The 22,652-nt window shown below is 46.5% G+C and overlaps 1 protein-coding gene across 4 annotated transcripts in view; it reads left to right on the forward strand.

Moving 5' to 3' along the window:
* Nucleotides 1-322: 322 nt before the first annotated feature.
* KCTD1 (potassium channel tetramerization domain containing 1) overlaps nucleotides 323-22,652 on the forward strand; it is a 56,551-nt gene continuing 34,221 nt past the window's right edge. The window contains exon 1 of one of the 4 annotated variants that reach the window (XM_035125392.2): nucleotides 323-626. Coding sequence is in view for 1 of the 4 variants with exons in the window: in XM_060277866.1 (XP_060133849.1) it covers nucleotides 1,852-3,507 (1,656 nt within the window). In the remaining 3 variants the exon portion in view is untranslated. Of the gene's footprint in view, nucleotides 627-749; nucleotides 1,126-1,647; nucleotides 3,508-22,652 lie in introns of those variants that run through there. The other 3 variants (XM_035125391.2, XM_060277867.1, XM_060277866.1) reach the window with 3 other exon arrangements.

Raw genomic sequence — 22,652 nt, forward strand, 5'->3', positions numbered from 1 at the left:
AACCTACAAATGGTTCGAGGATTGCGGGGAGCCAGAAGGGGGGGAGGTGGATCTGTGCGTGTGTGTGAGAAAGAGAAATGTTGATGGCTGAGCTCTGCAGGGCTAGGCTGTGCCTTCTCTTTCTCCCTCTCTCCCCCCTGTTCTCTCTCTCTCTCTCTCTCTCTCTGTGTGTGTGTGAGCGCGCGAGTGTTGCAGCTGCCTGTCCCCGCAGGCTGGGAATAGCTCTGGATTTGCCTCTTGGCTGCGGACTGTGTGGGTTTTACTAGCCCTGGCGGCTTCCTCTCTGCTCCTAGCTGCTGGCTTCCTTCGGCTTATTAGCGCCAGGCAGGAAACAAGCGGTACACAGCCTTCTTTGGTACACAGCCGGCCCGGCACCACTCGCAGGCTCCCCACATCGCCCCCCTAAGATCTGCAGCGGCGGCGGCGACAGCGGCGAAGGGCACTCCTGGGACCCGCTGTGGCTCCCCTGCTCGGTCTCTCTCTCTCTCTCGCTTTCGCTCTTTCCGGACTAGTCAGCTGCCTCCCCGCCAGCTTCGCCCTCTCCGATCCCAGCCGCAGCCTAACGTGTCTGGCTGGCTGGCTGGAGAAGCCTGCTCGATGCCTTCGCCGTGAGATCGACGCGCCTGGTATGCAGCCAGAGTGGCCTCTTTCTGTCTCTCCCCCCCCCTTTTCCCCCTTTTGGATGGAGCGGCGGCGTGGGGGTGGGGGGTGGTAGGTGGGATGGCCGGGGAGAGGAAGAGGGAGGGGTGGGAAGGAGGGTGAGCCGCCGAGAAGTGCAGACGATCCGAGAAGTTTCTCCTCTACCGGAGTCAACTCCAAGCTGCTGCTGCTGCCGCCGCCGCGTTTCCGCGCTTGGCTGCCAGGAATCCGTAGGGAGGAGCTGCCTTGTGCGAAAAGCCGCCTGCTGCCCCCCCTTCTCGCTTCGATCTCACCTGCCGCTGTTACTGCAGCTGCGCTCCCCCTCCCTATTTCTGACCCCCATCCCACCCCTCTAGTGGGCACCGCCAGTGGGTGGTGGGGTAAGTCGCCCCTTCCCCGCGTAAGCCATGAGAATGTGGGGGACTACCGGGCTGCTCTTCGGGCATCACTTAGCGGACAGCAGCTGGCACCGCGCGCTGAGGCTGGGTGAGTGGATCTGTCAGTCCCAGCCTCCCCTTCTCCCGGGTGCATGCATGGGCCGATATAAAGTAACCCTTTGCATGGTGATAGCCTCGCGCGAAGCGCAACTCTGGGCGATGGAAGGTTTCCAAGCTGCTGCTGCTGCTGCTGTGCCTTGTTCGGTGGCGAGTCTCCGTCTCGGTCTCTCTCTCCCTCGTTCTTCCCCGTCCTCTCCTCCTCTCCAGTCCTGCTTCCCCACTCTATTCCTCGCACATCAGCCACAACCACTGGGAGCGCGCGGCCCCTTTAAGAGCCCAGCTTTGCCTCCCGGTAGCTGAAGGTCATTAAACACAAAAGCTCTCCAGCGCTGCGGTCCAATATAGCGCATGCGCCCTGCCCGAGGACTGGCAGGGAGACGGCAATATGGCGAGAATGCCTGGCAGCGGCGGCGCCGGCGGAGACTGGAGCACCGGAGGCGGCGGCGGCGGCAGCGCAGCAGGAGGAGGAGGGGGCGGCGGTGCAGGTGGCGGCGGGGAGAACAATGCGGGGGATCGGCAGCCCGGCCGGGGCGGCCCCCACCGGCCCCTCCACTATTGCAGCGCTGGGGAGGACGAGGACGGGGAGGACGAGGATGAGATCCAGGAGGTGCAGATAACGGGGGACGAGGAGGCAGCCGAGGAAGGGATCCTGCTGCTGGACGACGACGAGGAAGAGGAGGAGGAGGAGGAGGAAGAAGAAGAAGAAGAGGAGGAGATGATGATGATGGGGCTGGAGTGGGCCGCCTCGGAGGAGCCGGGCCATATGATCCGTATGGACCAGGGCACCGGAGTGCTGCTGGACTCGGCGGCGGCGGCGGCCGTCTGCGGAGTCCGGGGCCGCCTGGGAGGCGTCAAGGGAGTTGGCGGCGGCGGCAGCAGCGGCGGCGTCGGGGCTTCCGCGGGGGGCGCCCCCTCGGTGCCCGTGAGCGCCCGCGGCGCTGCCTCCTCCGCCTCTTCCCTGGCCGGCCACGCGCCCGCCGCGGGCACCGCCGACGACTCGGACCCGGAGGCGGATCTGCTGCTGCAGCGCCCCGAGCGGGCCCGCCTGAGCGAGAACACGCGGCTGGCCACCCGCTACGCGGTGCGCATCTTCCGCGAGTACCTGAGCGAGAAGGCGCAGAGCCCGGACTTCGAGACCATGGACAAGGGGGCGCTGTGCCGGGTGCTGCGCTCCTTCTACGCCGAGGCGCGCTCCAAGAGCGGGCAGCTGTACTCCAAGTCGTCGCTCATCAGCATCCGCAGCTCGCTCAACCGCTACCTCAACGAGCCGCCTTACTGCCGCACCCTGGACCTCACCAAGGACCCCGAGCTGCGCGCCGCCAACCTGACGCTGGCCGCCGTCATCCGCAAGCTGGAGGAGCAGGGCGCCGGCCCCGTGGTGCAGAAGCAGGCCATCACGCGCGCCGACCTGCGCAAGCTGTACACCTGCAGCGTGTTCAGCACGCAGAGCCCCTTCGGGCTCCTCAACAAGGTCTGGTTCGAGACGTGCATGTACTTCTGCACGCGCGGGCGCGAGAACCAGCGCGAGCTGGAGGAGGACTCCTTCGGGCTGGCCATGGACGAGGACGGCCGCAAGTTCGTCTACTTCAAGGCCTTGGGGCCTTACCATAAGTCGCGCTCGTCGTCGTGGAGCAAAAAGCGCGCCGAGAGCAGCGACGAGGAGAACCTGCCGCGCATGTACGAGACGGGCACGGAGTTCTGCCCCTACGCCAGCTTCGTCAAGTACTTGGCCAAGCGCAACCCGCTGTGCAAGGCCTTCTTCCAGCGCCCGCGGGACCACTGCAGCGAGGGCGACGTCACCTGGTACGAGAACAAGGCCATCGGCAAGAACCTGCTGGGCACCCGCATGCAGATGCTCTCCAAGGCCGCCAAGCTCTCCAAGACCTACACCAACCATTGCATCGGCGCCGTATCCATCGCCACTCTCAACAGCATCGCCGGCATCGGCACCAAGCTTCCCTCGGGCGCCGCCGCGGCCGGAGGGGGCTGCTACGCCCACCTCAACGGCAGGGCCCGCGCCGCGCCGCTTCCCGCCAACAACGGCGCCTACGTCCTCCGCAAAGACGGCGACGACCTCGCCGGCGTCAAGGCCGAAGCAGCGACCGTCGTCGTTCCCGCCAAGCGCTCCCTCTATGAGGCGATGTACGCGGCGGGGGGCGGGGCCGCGGCGGGGGGAGACGCCTGCGGCCCCTCCTCGTCCCCCAAAAGACTCTGCCTGAGGCCGGCCGAGCCCCTGGACGCGGCGGCGGCGTCTGTGGTGGTGGTCTCAGTGAAACACGACCCCTTGCCACTCCTCATCCCCGAGGCCAATGGGCACAGAAGCACCAACTCTCCCACTGTCATGTCACCTGCTATGGTTTCCCCCACACAGGTAACAAAAATAGAAAAGAAAAGAAAAAAACTTTACCCCCCCCCAATACACACCTTTCCTTTTCCCAACTGCTCCTGTCAGCTTCAGGGAATTTCAGGCCAAAAGGCTGGTGCATGTTGCAGCCCACTTCAGGCAGCCTCCTCCAGAGTTTAGATCTGTATTAGCAGCTCAGAGGAAACTATCTTAGGGCAAGCTTGGAAACATGAGACAATATCTGTCCTGACTTTTAGCTTTGGCCCCTGGGAAATCTGGAGGAGAGGTGATTTGGGGAAAACTTTTCTGGTTTCCCCCACCTCTGCTTGGGTCAATAACTGTCCTGACTTGGATAGCTCAGTTGGTTAGAGCATGGTGCTGAAAACACCAAGGTTGCGTGTTTGGACAGCTTCATATTCCTGCAGTGCAGGGGGTTGGACTAGATGATCCTCAGGGTCCCTTCCCACTCATGATCTTCAGGGTCCTGTCCCACACAGAGTTTTAGTTTTGGACTCTGGGAAATCTGGAGGAGAAGCATTTTTTAAAAAATCACATTCAGCCCCGATCCACTATATACCAAAGGACAGAATTTAGCTGCTGGAGAACCTAAGTGGGGTCAGACTTTCGGAAAGTGAGTAAAAAGTAATTTTAAAAGGTTCTGAGACCTTGTTTAAATGTTTGTACTGTATCCTTGACAATCTAAGTAGCTTAAGTCCTCATCAGCAATGGGACCTGGAGGGCTTCAGATTTCAGAAGTCCCTCCCCCCTCCGTAAAATTGATTTCACATGTCCACTCCTTTTGCCTTGTTAAATTCGTGCATACGTACTTTTATGAGTAATTGCATCTTAATCACATATTATATCACTTCCCATATTGTCACTATATAGGGATCCTCGCTGTAAAAAAACAAAAGCATCCTATAAAATACATTTGAGGCAACAGTGTTATTACAAGCTGCTGCAATTGACTCTTAAACCTCCTGATGGTCTGGTCTCCAGCATTAACAATGATTTCAGTCTAAGCTTTGAAAGAGCTCTATTCTGTGGGTACAGGTATATGACATGCCTGAGCAATTTCCAAAGTGGAAATACCAGTTTTGTACAAACTGACCCTTTCAGAGGAGTTTGCCAGCTAATCAGCCAGCCTGAAGGCTAATTGAAGAATGGGCCTTTTTGTGAATGGCTGCATCAGCATCTGTCTTCTGTAAAATACATGTGACCTCTCTTTACTGTTTGGAGTTTGGGGCCACTTGAGTAGAGTATTGTACTTTGGTCTCCTGCTGTGTGTATCTTATGGCTGTGAATGACTAGAGATCTGCTGATGTGTAGATAATGTTTTTATTCCAGCTTGTTGATGAAAGAAACCATATCTTATATATAGTCGGCATGAGATTACTAAAAGTTGGGATGGATGGCTGAAAACGTCTTTCAGAGTTCTGTTCTTATGTTGCATGTCTGTGAGCAAGAAATAAACAAAGACAATCCATCTTAAAAGAAGTATATTTGTATGCAAGTGCAGTAGTTCACCACCGTATGTTCCTGCAGTTAGTAAGAGGAACTGCTCGTTAAGCTGCGAATCACTTTTACCACATAATTTATAAAGCCCCTTTAACCAATAATTTATAATTGTGTTCCCCGAACTGCGTAAGTAAGAAGCTTACCTAAGGTGAACTTAGTTTTTGCAGTTGTTTTAAATGTTGCTGACTGCTAAATCAGACATTTCAGATAAGAGGAAAAGCCAGACTGCTGATGAAATTGTATATGCAGTAGATAGAATAAAGACATCTGTTGTTTCTGTGTTTATATTCCCCCCCCCCCAAGAAATGAGCATTCAGTGAGATTGGAAGATGTTAAAAGGTACCTTAATATTAATCCCCTATTTGATGCGTGTTTGGGGGTGTTCTAGATTAGGATTAGGTAGGGTAATTGACTGTCCACTCATTTCTACACAGGACTGCGGTGGGGATAAATATTTTCATTTGCTTTGTGCATGAAGAGTGTGACTTTTTTAAGCAAAAGAAACAATTTCAATAGGCTCTGTCTTTTAACCATTCAGTCAAGCAGAGGCTTGACAGCCATGTCAAAAATGCTTTGATGGTGTTTCCTGCTTGGCAGGGGGTTGGACTGGATGGCCCATGTGGTCTCTTCCAACTCTATGATTCTATGATCTGCAGTTATTATTTTCCAAACAATTGCAGAATTCCCAACCCCCTTTTTCAATGCTGGCCCTGAAAGTTTAAGCAAAGCATTTGAAATATGGGGAAATAAATTTAGTGTGCAATCCTAACCCCATGTACCTGGGAGTAAGCAGTAGGACTTACTTCTGTGTAAACCTGAATTCAGTGGGGGTTTCTTCTGAACATACATGGATAGGGTTGCGCTCTAAGAGTCTTTCACTGCTGTCTCTTAAAATGAGAATAGCCATAATGATAAAGTCATAGAGTTGTTTGAAGAAATGGATGGCTGGGTGAATAAGCCTGAAGCACTACCTTGAGCCATCAAATGTTGTAGCTGGCCATTAATCTAGAGGAAATGACTTGACCCACAATAGTTATTGCTTAATTATAAACATAGACTTTCCAGGTCATTACTGAGTTGACTTCATCAAGTGGTATGCCACTGAATTCCATGGCTGACAAATATTGCTGCTTTCATGATAGCTTCAAGGTCTTGAAGGTCATAGACTGATAGTTTTATTGACTCTCAGTATTATAAAGATGTACACACTGCCAGTAATACGAGTCTAAAAATAAATGGTGCACTCTAGTTTTAGGTGAAGACTAGAGGTAAAGTATTGATCTTCCTGAAATCAAGAAAGTTAAGGCTTCACCTAGAGTTACTTGATGAACATATTTGGTGCTGATATAATTTGTAATATCGGCATCCTGACACTAAGTGTGCCTAGGCTCTGATGTATGAAATGAAATATATATATTCCTTTGAATCCAGTGACCAGCCACTATGATACTACAGTGGGCATGACCCCCACATTTGCATATGAAGGCTTCCTATTCTCTTTTGCGAATGAAAACACACTGTGCAAGGATTGCTCAGGTTGTACATTCCTTTGCTCATTCAATAGAATATCTGCTGGTTATGCTTCTATCCTACTCTTCCTCTGTTACGGAACCCCCCCGTGATTTCCATAACATCCTCCATGGAGCTCAAAGTGATATACTTGGGTCTCCAGATGGCTTCTCATCTGGAGTCAGGCCTAAAACCTTTGGCTTTTGTGATGAAACTACAGTCATACCTCATGTTGTGTCTGCTGTGGGTTGCGTCTTTTCAAGATAAGAACACGGCACCCCCGGAAGTGTTTACTTCCGGGTTTCGTCGCATGCGCATGTGCAGAAGCGTTCTCCATGTTTCACGCATGCACAGAAGCATTCTGCACGCTTTGCTCATGCACAGAAGCACTCTAACGTGCTTTCGTGCATGCGTAAAAGCACCGTTCTAGTTACGGACTTTTGGGGGTATGAACGGCACCCCCAGAATGGATCGAGTCCGTAACTAGAGGTACCATTTTTTGAGAACAGGAAAGCATGTTTGTGTTTTACGTGCATTCATTTGTGTGCATTTGACTTCTTGGATCATATGTGTAATTAAGGGTGTATCCACACTTATTCTGTGTATACCAGTATAATCCTGGAGATATCCAGAGCAAACATGTAAAATGTGGGTGACTTTTTGTTCACAGTTAGACACAGGAAACATTTCAGTTACGTTTGTTGCATAAAATACTGACATACTTCCATAACATATTCAGATAACTTAATGTGCCAGTAGCTACCAGATGTAAATGTACTGGTATTTCAGGAATGCCAGTTCAAGATTTTGATAACTGTTACTACATCCACCTTTCTCTTTCATACTAAGATACCTTTTCTTGTTCTAGGGAAATATCTTTTAGTGTACAAGATACAGGGGCATTGTAGGATGCAGCCGTGAAATGAGGAGAGGGCATGCTAAATGTTCCTTTGATCCAACTATCGCTTTGGGTAGCAGACACAGGAGGCATTATAGTATTTTAATCATATGTGGCTCAGCCTCCATGACCTTGACTTCAGTCTTTTTGCTTCTGAAGCGCAACAGTGATGCGATAACATAGTTGGGACTGATGAATTAGGTTTTAAAATTGTCTATTGCATACTTGTGTATTCATTTTTCATAAATGATCAAGATCTCTAATAGTGCAGTACAACAGCTATTAAGAGGTATCTAATCAGTCCTTTTTGAGTTTACTTAATAAAGTTTAGAAATTATCCTAAGAGACTAGATTGACATTAGTCAGGGCTGTAAGGGGAACATGAGGCACATATTTCTGTTGTAGCTTAGATGTAATTGGATACAAAGGGTATTGGGTTGCTATTCATTCATAGCTGCCGGTCCTCTTGCAGTTAGAGAGAGCATAAGACTGGGTCACCAGAGAGTGAGACCAGGGCTTAACCATGCTGTGTTGTGTATATAAGGAAGGAGAGTACGCATGACTGAGGTCATGAATATATTTGGGTTAATTATTAAACTTCATTTGTTTATCATTGTGGACCTGGAGGTTGCTCAAGACAAGACTACTACATCAAAGGAATTCATCATAGATAAAGAAAGACAAATGATTACAGTAATTATTAAAAATGACATACAGTAGCACCTTGCACTGTCTAGCTAAGGGTTTTATGTCCTGTTCTTAAACATGCTATTATTCATTCTTATAGTCAGATGATTTGAATGCAAATAAGCATATCACAGTCACATCTGCCCATGGTAGCCTCTGGGAGACAGCCACCCCATGCTGACATTAAACCAGGGGTGAAGCAACTGTGGAAATCCACTGGTATAGACAGGATTCAGCTTTAGTCAGTGGCATATCAAAAGTCAAATCGGCTGAACCCCACACCTGACAGTAGATTCTGATGCCTGCTTTGTTGCTGGCTGATGTAGCTGAAAGTCCACACAAAGTTGCTATTTTTCTGTGGCTGCCAAATGCTGAGATGGCTGTGACACCTGAGCCTAAGTTGTTAATATTTATCTTCTAGTTTTCTACCAAGAGAGGCAAACAACATGATTATAATATTATATAATAAGCACAATTCACAAACAATGTCTAAAAGCAATACAAAACCAACACTTAGAAACAAAGCAAGAGCCTATTAATATGTAGCAAGGATTAAAGTTGTTATACATTAAATGTGGGAGCAATAAAACGTATGTGTTGCATATTGAAAACCAGTGAAATAAGAAGCACCTTCTATTTCTGGTGAAAGATGCACAAAGAGGGAACCTGTTGAACTTCAGTTGGGAGAGCAGTCCAAAATCATGTTGTCACCACATAAAATATCCTGTTTCTTGTGGTCTTTCATCAACTCTCCCAGGATTGCACCAAGTGCAAGCTTCTGACAATAATCTGAACTTTTGTTCTAACCGGTATCAGACCAGTTAACCTAGTTTGAAAATGTTTGTTTGGCGCTTTGGAGGCTATACTGTCATTTTGAGTGAAGCTCAGAAGCAAATAGGAAGCCAGAACTAACAGAATATCAAAGTTCTTTAGAGTGCCAGACAAAAGTCCAGCTCCCAGATTTTGGACCAATTGCATCTTCCTGGGTTTCAAATGCAACCCCATGTAGAGAGCATTACAGTAATTCAGTCTGGAGGGAACTGAAGCATGGGTAAGATGAACTCACGACACATGCATTTATATGAGTTTTCATGCCAGCTTTTCTGGCCCTGCAACCCGTTTTTTCACTTAGGATTTGAACCCTGGTCTCACAGGTTCTAGTCCAATGTTCTTAAATCACTACACCACACCAGGATGTAGTCAACTAAGTCCTACTCAAAGTAGACCCACTGAAATTAATCACCCTACATTAATCGTGGCCACTAATTTCAATGGGTCTACTCTGAGTAGGGCTAGACTTGAATGCCGCCCACTGACTTTAATACAGAATTTTATGTTAGTTGGGAAGGCAAGAAGAAGTTCCCATATTTTGGGGGTAACAAGTGCCTGTGTAATATCCTACCTCGTTAACCTCCGTTAAGTCCATTTCTTTGCACAATACTTGAATAAAACATCTACGTTTTCAAGCTGAGTGGTCTGCATGCAACAGTCATTAAAAACCGAGCCAGAGAATGTTTAATATTTTGTGTCTTGGCCAGACTTGATCAGTCTGCATGGGTGCCATCAGGAGAGGCAAGAAAATTATGACTGGAGAGCTGAAGTAGCACCTCACAAAAAAACCCCTCTCCTCAGATAGTTAAATAATTCACTACCCTCAGTATATGAACATCAAAGTCCTAATGCACAAACTAGAATTGCAGGTGCCTGAAAGCATTTTCCCTATTAAATGAAGCTTCTGTGCTTTTGCTGTTGAAAAGGGCTCCTTTCTTGCTCACTGTTCTCCTTGCAGAGACCCAGAGATCAGAAAATGCTCATTTTTAATTGGTGAATCTGTATGACAGTGTGAGCTGACTTATTTTATGTATGGGCTAGAAATAAATGAGTGGTTAAACCCTTTGAAATGCGCCACTGCTGCAAAAGCCATGGGCTGTAATTAAATTGAATGTAGGGTTGTATTGTCTGCTGCCTTTAGCTATAAACTTGATAATAGACCCTAGTACACCAACTATTGTGTTAGAAGTTGGAACCTAATTAGTTATGTTGTAGATTTTTCAGCCACTTTGGAAGACCTGTCTTCTCTCTTCCCCCTTTTCTTTTTTGGTGTGTCAGAAGCATGTGCATCCCCCCACCCGCCCGCCCTCTTCAAACGAAGAAAGCATTGAAGGTGGCACTGAAATATCAGTGTGCCAGTTACTGCTTAATGGGCCATATGTTGTGAATTCTTGGGAAGTGATTTCAGTACAATTTGGATTCAGTGTCATTTGTAGAAACTTGTAAAGTACATGCCTAAGGGCAGCCTGTTATAAGCCCCGACTTTTGGGCACTCGTTTTCTAAAGGAAAATGGGTTGCTGTATCTAATACTTGCGTAGTCCAGCTTCACTTTTTTAAAAGGCTTTTAAAAATGGTTTGATACATTGGGGTTTTGTTTTTTGTTTTAAAAAAGAAAGATTTAAACTTTTGAAAAAACTAGGTATCATCCATCCCAACTTCTTCATTATGGTTTAAAAAATTCATGTCTAAAGGAAAAAGTATCTTCTTCTTTGGCGATCACTCGTAGCCGAGTAAGATTGTCTTCCATAAACACAATTTTAACAATGGGTCCGTAAGTGACTGTGGAGGCCAATTCTGGATCCACACGTCCTTCCACAGTGGGGACATTGGTTTCCAGGTGGGAGTTGATCACGGTGTGGATTTGCCAAGCATGTCTTCCTCTTAGCACGATTCTCCCTTGCATCCTGAGAGCGAGTTTCTTCAAAGCCCATGACACCTTTGGTAAAGGCTGTTCTCCAACTAGAGCGCTCGCAGGCCAGTGTTTCCCAGTTGTCAGTGTTTATACTACATTTTTAAAGATTTGCCTTGAGACAGTCTTTAAACCTCTTTTGTTGACCACCAGCATTACGCTTTCCATTTTTAAGTTCGGAATAGAGTAGTTGCTTTGGAAGATGATCATCAGGCATCCTCACAACATGACCAGTCCAACAAAGTTGATGTTGAAGAATCATTGCTTCAACACTGGTGATCTTTGCTGAGACTCCAGGGTCATAATTGTATGAAATATTGCTTCTGTGCAACTTCAGTACAGAGCCCAATGGAACATCCCACTGGCAGAAGGCAGGAAGGCCATTTTCTCAGCATTTTCCTCTGTCATTGCAGTGCCCATGCTGCCCAGAAAGATCCACAACCCTCCAGGGAAGGCTGGGAAGGGGCAACATGAGGTACAGCAAGGTGATGAGGAGAATTTTGCCATGCTGTGCTAAAATACTCCATATCTTATTCATCCATTGCACTTATGTGCCACCTTCCTGCCCAAGGTGGTTTGCAATTTTAAAGGACTAAAAGAAATGGCGTACTATCACTAGACCAGGGGTTGTGAACATAGTGCCCTCCAGAGGTTAGACTACAACTCCTATCACCCCTGACCATTGTCCATGCTGGCTGGACCTGTTGGGAGTTGTAGTTCAATATCTGGAGGGCACCATGGTGGCCTCCCATGCACTAGACAAATGATTGTATTTACCATCTGGTTGCAAAACTGATGTGATCATGATTAAACCTCTGATTGAGACCTAATATTTGACTTGATGCTGAACTACCATAACCAGCGCTGGTTCAGTGACAGGGGTCAGCAAATATAAGGCACTATGCTGGTATATACATATGATTAAACCTTTTTGCAATAATTGGTAATTAATTGTTGAGCCATTTTTACTTCTCTCTCAACCTCTTTGCATCTGTCTCTTCTGAGAAGCCTCTGGCTTCTAGCCTTTAATCGATTAAAAACTCCATTAAATCGCACCAGCTAATATTAAGCCTCATATAGCAAGCAGATAAATATTATGAAGATTCATTATATCATTTTGTGTTTCATTATGCAAGAGTAACTGAGACATGTTTTTATTTATTGTTTGCAGTAAATCACACAACATGTATTAGCTGGGAGCTAAGTGTGAATGATGCCTATGATAGCATAAGAACAGCACCACTATGTTCTGGAGAGAAATTAGAATGTCAATGGTAAAAGATCCAACTTGCCCTCTGTTTGCAGCTGAGGCACTGTTTGCATAGGCAAATTCGTGAATTCCAAACATGATAGTACAGAAACACTGGATCACTTTATTTATTTATTTATTTATTTATTCATTCATTCATTCATTCATTCATTCGATCAATCACTCAATTTGTGTTTTTATATTTGAGCCTTTCTCCAATCTGGAACACCTAAAGCTATGAAAGCAGCTAACTGCTACATCCACACACACACACACACACACACACACACCCTTTGGTTTGCGGAACTGGTACTGTTAAAGGTACCACAAGATACACATTCCGCAGTTGTAAGAAACCAAACTTTTAGTGTTATGCCACCTACACTTCAGAACTCCCTGCCTAGTGACCAGGGTGGATTTGATTTAAATCAAATCAATTTAAATCACGATTTAAATCACTAGTCAGGAAGACTTGATTTAAATCATTTTTAATTTTTCAGAGTAGTTTTTACAGTTATATCAAAAATTACTGATTTGGTTATACTGTACTATTAGAAATACATAGACAGATAATTATGAAATTATTGTGAGATTTAATAATTTAACTGTTTATATTTGTACAACTTTTCTGCTGTACTTTATTGGAAGGAGAAAAATAATCATTTCCTTAAAAACAATTTGAACAATTTATTTAACATCATAGCATATGTATTCATGTTTGTTAACTGATGTTAAACAGTTTAAAAAACAAAAAACAAAACAGACTGAGTTTTAGCACACATGAAAAACAAATCCTTATTTCCTGATGAATAGCCTTTGGACTATTATGTAACTTAAATAGAAAACTATCTTTAGGAAGATTTTTCCTCCAAAAGCATTTTATTTTTTAAAAAAATCCAATTTAAATTAAAAATTCAAATTCAAATTTTAAAAATCTGATTTTTAATTAATTTTTAAAACCATTGATTTTTATCCACCCTGCTAGTGACACCACTTAAAATGTTTTAGCTTAGGCAAGTCACCCAGACACAAAGATGCTGACATCTTTCAGACTCAGATGATGATCACATGGTCCGCCTCAGTTCATCTGGGAAGAGGCTTTCCTTGAGTTATTGTGGTCCTGAGCCATTTAAGGCTTTATGGGTCAAAGCCAGAGCTTTGGATTGGGCCTGGAAATTAATTGGCAGCCAGTGCAGCTGGACCAGGATCGGTGTAGTATGCTCAAACCATCGTGTCCCAGCGAACAACCTGACCACTAAATTCTGCACCAGCTGCAGTTTCTGAACCATCTTTAGAGGCAGCCCTATGTACAGCATGTTGCAGTAACCTAACCTAGAGGTTACTGGAGCACAGACAACAGACGTTTGGCTATCCCTGTCTAGATAGGGGTGTAGCTGGGCCATCAGCCAAAGCTTATGGAAGGCACGCCATGCCACTGAGGCCACCTGAGCCTCGAGCCACAGGAAAGGATCCAGGAGCAGTCCCAAGCTATCAACCTGCTCCTACAGAGGAATTGTAACCCCATCAAGAGCAAGCGATCTCCCACCCATCCGGTCTAGGGAACCATCCACTAACAGTGCCTCAGTCTTATCTGGATTGAGCTTCAGTTTGTTGGCTCTCACCCAGTCCATTCCCGAGGCAAGACACTGGTCCAGCACATCCATAACTGATTTGTAGATGATGTGGTCTCTGTGACTGGGCACCGTTTCAATGATTTGGGCATTAGTTTCATTAAGCCAGGGGTTCCCAACAAAATTTTCTCGAGGACCCCTCATCGAGCCGCTATTGTGACAAGGACCCCCATTAATTCCTAATCCTAAAATTAAAAAGTGGTTTTATTTATTTTTCAGTTGTTTTCCCCTTTTCTTTATCCTTCTGGGGGGGCGTTGGTGTGGTGGTGGCTGTGGCGGTGTGATGGCTGTCTGGGGGTCGGGGGGTTTCCCTCTGGAGGGGGGGAGGTTTCAACCCTTTCACCTGGGTTGAGGGTGGTGGTGGGGCCCTCTCTTCCCTGTCGTCCCCTCTTCTTTTCTCCTCCTCTGGGGGTGGCTGTATTTGCGGCGGTAGCAGCGCCAGCGCCAGCAGGTTCGGTGCGGCCTTTGTTCTTCGGGTCCCCACGAGGCTCCCCGTGTGGCACGCAGGAGCTGCGGGATCGGGGGCCTTCGCTTGGGAGGGGGCTCCTTCCCCCTCTTGGGCAGCTAGGGGTGATGGCGACTGCAGTCGCGAGGCAGGCCCCCCAGGATCGTTGCGTGGTGGGAGGTCTCGGGCCACAGAGCTCCGCTCGGCCGTCGGCCGGGCGCCCTCGGCTTCGGCCCGGCGGGCCTGCGGGGGGCCTCAGCGGCTCCTCGCTTGCTCCGCCGGTTTCCGACGCCCACGCGGTCGCCGTGGGGTCCGCGGCCTGGAAGGCGGTTTCGGGCCTCTAGGCCCAGGGGTTCCGCCGAGTCTCCGGCCGGGCGCACTCAGCCTTGGTCCGGTGGGGTCACCGGGGGGCCTTCAGCGGCTCCCCGGTTGATCCACCGGGCTCGCTTGGCGCCCGTGCACCGGCGGCGGCAGTTCCGGCGGGCCAGAGGCTTGGCATCTAATAGCATCTTGAGGACCCCTCTGGCATAGCTCGCGGACCCCTGGGGGTCCCCGGACCACCTGTTGGGAACCACTGCATTAAGCTATTTTTCTCTGAAGTCAGAGGAGGAACACAACCTTACTGATAAATTGAGCCCATTGAATGAATGCCACAACAATCACAGGAAAATTAGCATTGACACTTTGAAGCATTGGCATGCAGCATGTCCTGCATCCCAGTCTTTTTTCTTTTCTTTTTTAAAGCAGGGGACCATCCTGTGTGTGTGTGTATAGTAGGGAGCGGCAAGGTTGTGTTTGAAGTGGTCCACCAGCCATGGGAGAAATCACCTTATCTCAGCTGTACTGTTTGGAGAGGCTTAAGCTTTGTGTGCCTCTGTGTGTTCATCCTCCATGATCAGAGGCAACATGACTGAATACCAGTTGCTGGGAGTCACAAGTGGGTAGAATGCTGTTGGGCCTGCATCCTGCTTCAGGCTTCCCACAGGCATCTGACTGGCTACTGTGAGGATACTGGACTACAAGGGACATTGACCTGATCAAGCAAGGGGTGTGTCCGTGTGTGTGTGTCCGTGTGTGTGTGTGTGTGTGTGTGTGTGTGTGTGTGTGAGAGAGAGAGAGAGAGAGAGAGAGAGAGAGAGAGAGAGAGAGAGAGAGACCTAGCTATGGTTGTAGTTTGTATGTTTGGTACACGTCTGGAGATGACTTTGGCATGCAGTTTTTGAAGGGTTGGTCAACCCTGAATATGGTTCTTGTACCAATTTACTGCTCTCTCCTCCCCAGGTATATAGTATAACTTATTTATGATCATCAGGGGCTGATACAGCAGATTAGTACTCTCTTTTTACTTCTGTAAAATCTCTGGGATGCCTTGATTGATTTCAAATTCTGCCCTTTGTTTTGCTTCTTAAATGATGCCTGCCCCACCCTTTCCAATTCTTGCCTTAATTCTGTTCAGGGATTTGCTGTATGGCTGCAGTACACTGTGTCAAAACTGCCTATTCATTTTCTGGGGTGAGCAAAATATAACTCCATATATTCCTTGCCTTCAGAGAAGCTTCACCTGCTTTCACCTGTAGTCACTGTAGTTTATTTATAGCATTGCAGTGGTCTGGCAGGATGAATTAAGCTGGTTCAGTTGCTTAGACAAAAATAGTTGCTTTTGAGATACTCTTGCATTATTACAGATAAACCACATTTACAGTTCACTGAAGCAAGAGAAACCCACGAAGGTCCTTGGGAGCATCTGTGCACTGTTTCAGATCTGATAGATATTTCATATTAAAAAAGCATCTTAAATCAAATACTAAAAATCCGAATATTGGTGTGTGTTTCAGTGAATGCTATAAATCAGGTCAGCACAAGCTATGGCCCGCCAATCCAAACACAGCTTACAAGCTATGCAATATGCTCTGTAAATCTTCTGGTTTTGCTGCTTGCCTGGGTCTGCAAAAATAAGGAAGTTGTCAAGCACCTGGCAAGCCACAATATATGGCTGGTGGGCAGTTTCATCTTGGTGGGTTGCAAGTTGCACCAGCTTGATATAAATCCCTATTGCCTGACTTGAGAAACTATCTCAAGGAACATAAAATAATCCCCTGAGACGTGTCTTGGCTCACTTGCTTTAGTCATCTGGAGCCATTTGATGTACACAAAGAAATGAAAGGAAAAGCCCCCCAAAGGTGGTTATAAATATCTGAAATGCAATTCCTCTTTAAATGTCCAGTACATTTCAAGCATCCACAAGCTCTTCCTCAGGTAATTCTAAAAAGGCTACAAGGAGAGCTGGCTTCCTTTCTCTTTGCCATGAGTGGTACTGACTGTTTACAAGCACCTTTGGGACTTCCCATATTGTGTAGCCTGCCATTGTTGTGCCCTTTGCTTTCCCAGAGTGTGCTGTCTTTTCTTTTGCTGGTAATATAGTACACTATTGTGGGCCTGGACTCTATAGTTGAAGGGTCCTGTGTTAGAGCTGGAGGAGCTTTTTGGCTTCTTCCTGTTCTGTGAAATCTGCAAATAATTGCACTTGAAGCCTAGTGAAACATGATGGTATGCCATTTTCCAGCTCTACAATTCTATGATTCTACGTTTCTGTGATTTTGGGCTCCAATGGTGAAATTCTGCCCCCCTCCCAACTTATGGCTGCTATGATTGCTGATCCAGAGCCATAGCTAGGGGGAGGGGGTCTAAGCCAGGGTTTCTGCCCTGGGTGAAACCTCCAGAGGGGCGCCATTGAGGCTGCCAGCCTCTCAACATGTCTGGGCTTCAGCCAGAGAGAAAGATGAAAAAGTGAATGGCAGCAGGAGTTCCATCCTTCCTCTTTCCCCATGAAGCTGAAGAAGGCTCATTTTACAACACAATACAGGGAGAGGGAGAGTTGGAAAATCTGGAGAGGCTGCGTGGCTCTCTCCAGTCACGCAGGCATCCCCAAACTCGGCCCTCCAGCTGTTTTGGAACTACAATTCCCATCGTCCCTGACCACTGGTCCTGTTAGCTAGGAATGATGGGAGTTGTAGTCCCAAAACAGCTGGAGGGTAGAGTTTGGGGATGCCTGCTCCAGTGAATCAGAAGATAGGATCCCCTGTGGGTTTGCTACTGTGTGAGAACGAATTTCTGGAGGGACGGAAAGAGGGGCGGGAAGCTGAGGTAGAGAATCAGTTGGACTATGGTCCTTCGGGTCCCTTCCAACTCTACAATTCTATGATCCCTTCAGAACTTTGAATGTGTTTAAATAGCTAAATTCAAGTCATTTTACAGACTATACATGATCTACACACAGGAAAGTAAGGGGTGTGTGAGCATTTTTCCTGCCAGAGGCAGTTTCCTGGCGAGCTCTGCTCTACATTAGGATTGTAATGGAAGGGCACTTTCTACTTTAGACTTGCAAAAAGCATTTCTTCACCTTACATGGAACCTTAAATGACTACAAAATTATCATTTCCTAAAATGAGTAATCAAATAAAAATAAAATTGAAAGGAATCTTGTTGAAGCTTATTCGGGAGGAAATTTACACGTCAAAACTCCTTGAAAAGAGTTTGCACAGAACCAAGGAGAGGGGTGGGTGGCAAAAAGCCACAAAGGGAGGGGGAGGATATTTTAAAAGGAAAGCAGAGGGTCTCGGCTGATCTTATGGAAATGCAGTCTTTTAATGATCCTGTGACCAAATAAATCGAATTCAAAACCTGACCTCAGATAGACAATTGCTGCACATGGAAGTTCTATTTTGACAAGCAAGTTGTTTTTACTGGAAGGGATGCTCATTTTCCCTTTGGTCATACAGTGATAATACTTCTTAGGATTCCTTTGTATTCAAATGATCTATTGCTTACTTTTTATGCCCTTTACGAATAAATGTGTTAAGGTGTGTGCTTATATGTATGCATGTGTATGGGGATGGGTGAAGGTAAATGACAAAAATGAGCAGAGGCACCATATTGCTCTATTTCTGAGCTTTGGAATATTGGCAGGTAGGAAGGCGAGGGGCAGGGGAAATACTGGGTATCATAATCTTTCTTTCTTTCTTGAAATATTATATAACAGAATACGCAAAAAGAAAAATACTGTTAATGTCCTTAGTATATACTTGGATGATTATTCACAACTTGCAGAACAAATATTCATAAAGGATTTTACCAGGGAACACAATGCAGAGCAGTGGCAGTTATGTGTCTTGTGTAATATCTAATTAGGCCCTGAAGATAAAGTAGCATTTCTCTTGTTTAGTAATTGCAGTGGAAAGAAATGTTCTGGGGTTGCCACCATAACTGTGCCGTGGTATGCAATGTGATGCAGTTTTCAAGTGGCAAGGTTTTCTTTTTTTTTCTTTCATCTTCTCAAAAACCACTTTCTCAGACTAATGTGCTTCTGAAATGTTCTTTTGTTTGCAGTAGCAAATATACTCCTGTTGTAAAGAATTCAGCTGCAGGTCACCGTTTGGTACTGCAGAGTTCAGTGACCACATTTTGCTCCTGGCCATCCCAGCTGTGGCCCCTTCACACAAATCAATGGCAAACTAACCCCATTCGTTATTACTACTCCGGCATGACTTGGCTCCTATTTAATGTAGAAATAAGAAGAAGAAAAAGATGCTAATTAACAAAGTCTTCCAAACAAAACAGTATCATTTGGAGGGGGGGGGAGTTGATTTTAAAAAAACCAAAACCTTATTAAGGCAACTCCCAGTTTCAGATAAATAGATTCAAGTGACTATAATACATGATTGATTAGTCTATGCACACATTATGGATCATGTTAAATGGTAGCTTAAACAAATAGATAATGCATGATAGATTGTGTGAGGCACAATCTACCTAGAGGTTTTCTTGTGCTGATCTCATTGAGGCTTGTGCAGGAGAACTTCCAGAATGCTTTTGCAGGAATAAACAGCACGCATACCTACTTGGGACAACCCCCTCCACCTCTGCAACTCCCTTACCAGGGAATGGTGGGCTAGAGCAGGCATCCCCAAACTGCAGCCCTCCAGATGTTTTGGCCTACAACTCCCATGATCCCTAGCTAACAGGACCAGTGGTTGGGGAAGATGGGAATTTTAGTCCAAAACATCTGGAAGGCCGAAGTTTGGGGATGCCTGGGCTAGAGTGATAGGATTGGTGGGAGGCCTGCTGTGTTGCCTCCTGTTGGTTTAAAGTGCTCTCCCACTGTGCTTCTCTGGGACACCCTCCAAAGCATACAGTAGGATAAAGTATTATTGGAACTGCATGAGAGAATTCAGCTCTTTGCCTTTTCCTTAGTCCACGTAGTGTGCTGGCTTCAGAGGAGAAAAGGAGCATGACAACACCGCCCCCACTCCACAAATCAAGCTTTCTGTTGCTTGGTCAGACCTGAAGCTTGGTTGACAGTTCACCCAGAAGCCAGCTCTCTCTGAGCTTTGCAGCACTGCTACATTGAGTGAAACACAACTGCATGCCTTCTTATCCCATGAAATGCATAGTGACCTGCATGGCCTTGTGCTTGCTCTCCTCTCAGCTTTACACCTACTGCCTGCATGCCATCTTCCTCATGCACCATTTCCATGCTTCTGTGGCTTTTAGGATTTGAGGAGCAGTTCTTCCACAAAGGGTGAAGACAGGTCTTTTACAACCTCTTCAGTCTGCTTTCCTGAATCCATATGGAAACAACTCTACATACCTCCGTGTCTCTGTGTGATGTGTCGTGATTTCATTATATTGAAACTAACCTTTATTTTAAATGGCATGTATGAACATCAAAAGGACATGATTTCTCTTCGCATTATGTGCAAAATTCTAATCCTAGTAGGCTGCTTTTTTCTTTATGCAAGTTTGCATTTCCTTATGGAAGTTTAACTCATCATAACTGCTGTTTTCCTCCAGGGCTGCTGACAGGGGGAGGGGGTTACAGGGGATACACATGTACCAGGCTATGAGCCAGCAGGGGCTCCTGCCTCTTGGTTTTATTTTTTATTTTACAAAAAAAAGTCAATCAAATATTCCTGAAGGAAGTCAGAAAGCAGAGGCAGTTTTAAGGGTGCAGCAATTAGCAGTAAGCACCATTGCTAAGGATGCTTAATCACCATTGCTGAGCAATTAAAGAAAGGTATGTGGACCACCTGCACCTGGTACTTGGGAGGAAGTTCTCCCAGAGCAGTATAATAGAATAGGAGAGACTAGTTCCTGTGATATGCAGGATGGAGGAAGATACTAAGGTATGTACCGGTATGTTTAAGTGCTTTACTCCATGTCCCCAATACTTTCTTCAACCCCCCCCCCAATGGGCTTCCTTTACAGAATAAAACATAATTTGCTGATTTTGGTAGGTTTGATTCAAAAGCAATTTCCTTGAAATAAATGAGGCTTCCTTCCTACTAGAAAAAAGGGTGCTGTTGTAAGCTTCCCACCCTGCTTTTTTATGTTTTCCACCCAGTCACTACTCTGCTTGTCATCACTGGGCTGTTATTTATTAATATACAATCACCATAAACAAAAATGTGAAATGAAGCTGCAAACACTTTGCAGCTGCAGCAAGGTTCATCTAGGGACTGTAGCATAACACAGTAGTAGTTCTGTTTGTTTATCAGAGTTGGCAAAATGTTTTGTGCATGAGTTTTGCTGAGAGCTGTGAAACTGCACATATTTGTTGCCGCTTGTTGTATATTTGTATCTTGATTTTTCTCCTGGGAGCTCAAGGTTGTTTACCTTGTTTCCCCTTCTCCCTACCCCCCTTTTTTTATCTTAATCACGGCCCTGGGAGGTAGGCTAGGCTGAGAGTTGGTAGTTCAAATGCTAAATTTGTGAAACTGCACATACTTGGGAGTACATTTTTGCTTGTTTTTATTTATCAGGGTTGGCAAACAGTTTGTTTGTTTGGGTATTTTGCTGTGAATAGGAGGACTTTGAAATGTTGCAATTAAAGCAAGGGGGCTATTGTGAATGACATATTTGTAACTTGCTTTTCATTCAGGAACTCTCAGTTGTGTACATTACCTACCTCCCCCCCCCTTATCTCAGCAGTAGGAGCCACCCTCTTCATGTAACTGTAATTTATTTTTAAACCATACAGTGATGGGCAGCTAAGAAATCAAAAAAATATTAGGAATAGCAGCCTTGTGGGGTAGGCTAGGCTAAGTTAATATATGTGGATAAGTTGCAATTCTTGCTAATAGATTGTGGAGTGGGGGTGGATATGAGGCCACAATTCACCTACAGTTCACCAGCCCACAAAATCCTGTTGGTATTCCTGGTGTTTCTTTCCATTATGGAGCGAAATGCACCAGTACTTAGTCTGTGTGCCTTTTCCAGCCTTCCTCCCAAACCCTTAACCTTTTGTGTTGTGGTGTGGTGTTTTGTTTTGTTTTTAGATTGTGAGCTTGAGCGTAGGGAGAGTCTTATTACTGATCATTGTGAGCTGGTCTGAGGTACAGGCAAGACCTGATTTGCGTGGGGGTTGAGTTTCAAGTCACTGTGCGCTCCTGCAGAGCACGCATATGCCTGCCTGTTACATCCAGCCTCCATTGCGCCCTTTTCCAGTTCCAAAAATGACCCACATGTGCAAGGGTGCATGTTCTTTGAATGCGTGCAAAACAGGGGTTTCCTGTACTTTTTGAGCTGAAGAGCAGGTTTAAAATACTATTAATAAATGTGTGGCACACATGATCCTGCACCACCATACGTATGTTGTTGTTTAGTCGTTTAGTTGTGCCTGACTCTTCATGACCCAATGGACCAGAGCACGCCAGGCACTCCTGTCTTCCACTGCCTCCCGCAGTTTGGTCAGACTCATGTGGGTCTTCAAGAACACTATTCAACCCTCGCATCCTCTGTCGTCCCCTTCTCCTTGTGCCCTCCATCTTTCCCAACATCAGGGTCTTTTCCAGGGAGTTTTCTCTTCTCATGAGGTGGCCAAAGTATTGGAGCCTCAGCTTCAGGATCTGTCCTTCCAGTGAGCACTCAGGGCTGATTTCCTTCAGAATGGATAGGTTTGATCTTCTTGCAGTCCATGGGACTCTCAAGAGTCTCCTCCAGCACCATAATTCAAAAGCATCAATTCTTTGGCAATCAGCCTTCTTTGTGGTCCAACTATACGTATAAAGGCAAAGGGACCCCTGACCATTAGGTCCAGTCATGACCAACTCTGGGGTTGCGGTGCTCATCTTGCTTTATTGGCCGAGGAAGCCACTGTACAGCTTCCAGGTCATGTGGCCAGCATGACTAAGCTGCTTCTGGCGAACCAGAGCAGCGCATGGAAACGCCCTTTACCTTCCCGCCGGAGTGGTACCTATTTATCCACTTGCACTTTGAGGTGCTTTAGAACTGCTAGGTTGGCAGGATTAGGGACCAAGCAACGGGAGCTCACCCCATTGCGGGGATTTGAGCTGCCGGCCTTCTGATCGGCAAGCCCTAGACTCTGTGGTTTAACCCGGAAGCATTTGCAATGTTAGTCAGGAAGATTCCTATTCTTGTAGAACACAAGCTTTATTCACTAGTTAATACACTATTTCTCTGTAATATACATGCATGT

Source organism: Zootoca vivipara, chromosome 8 (genome assembly GCF_963506605.1).
Source record: "Zootoca vivipara chromosome 8, rZooViv1.1, whole genome shotgun sequence".
In the NCBI taxonomy this organism is placed as follows: Eukaryota; Metazoa; Chordata; class Lepidosauria; order Squamata; family Lacertidae; genus Zootoca; species Zootoca vivipara.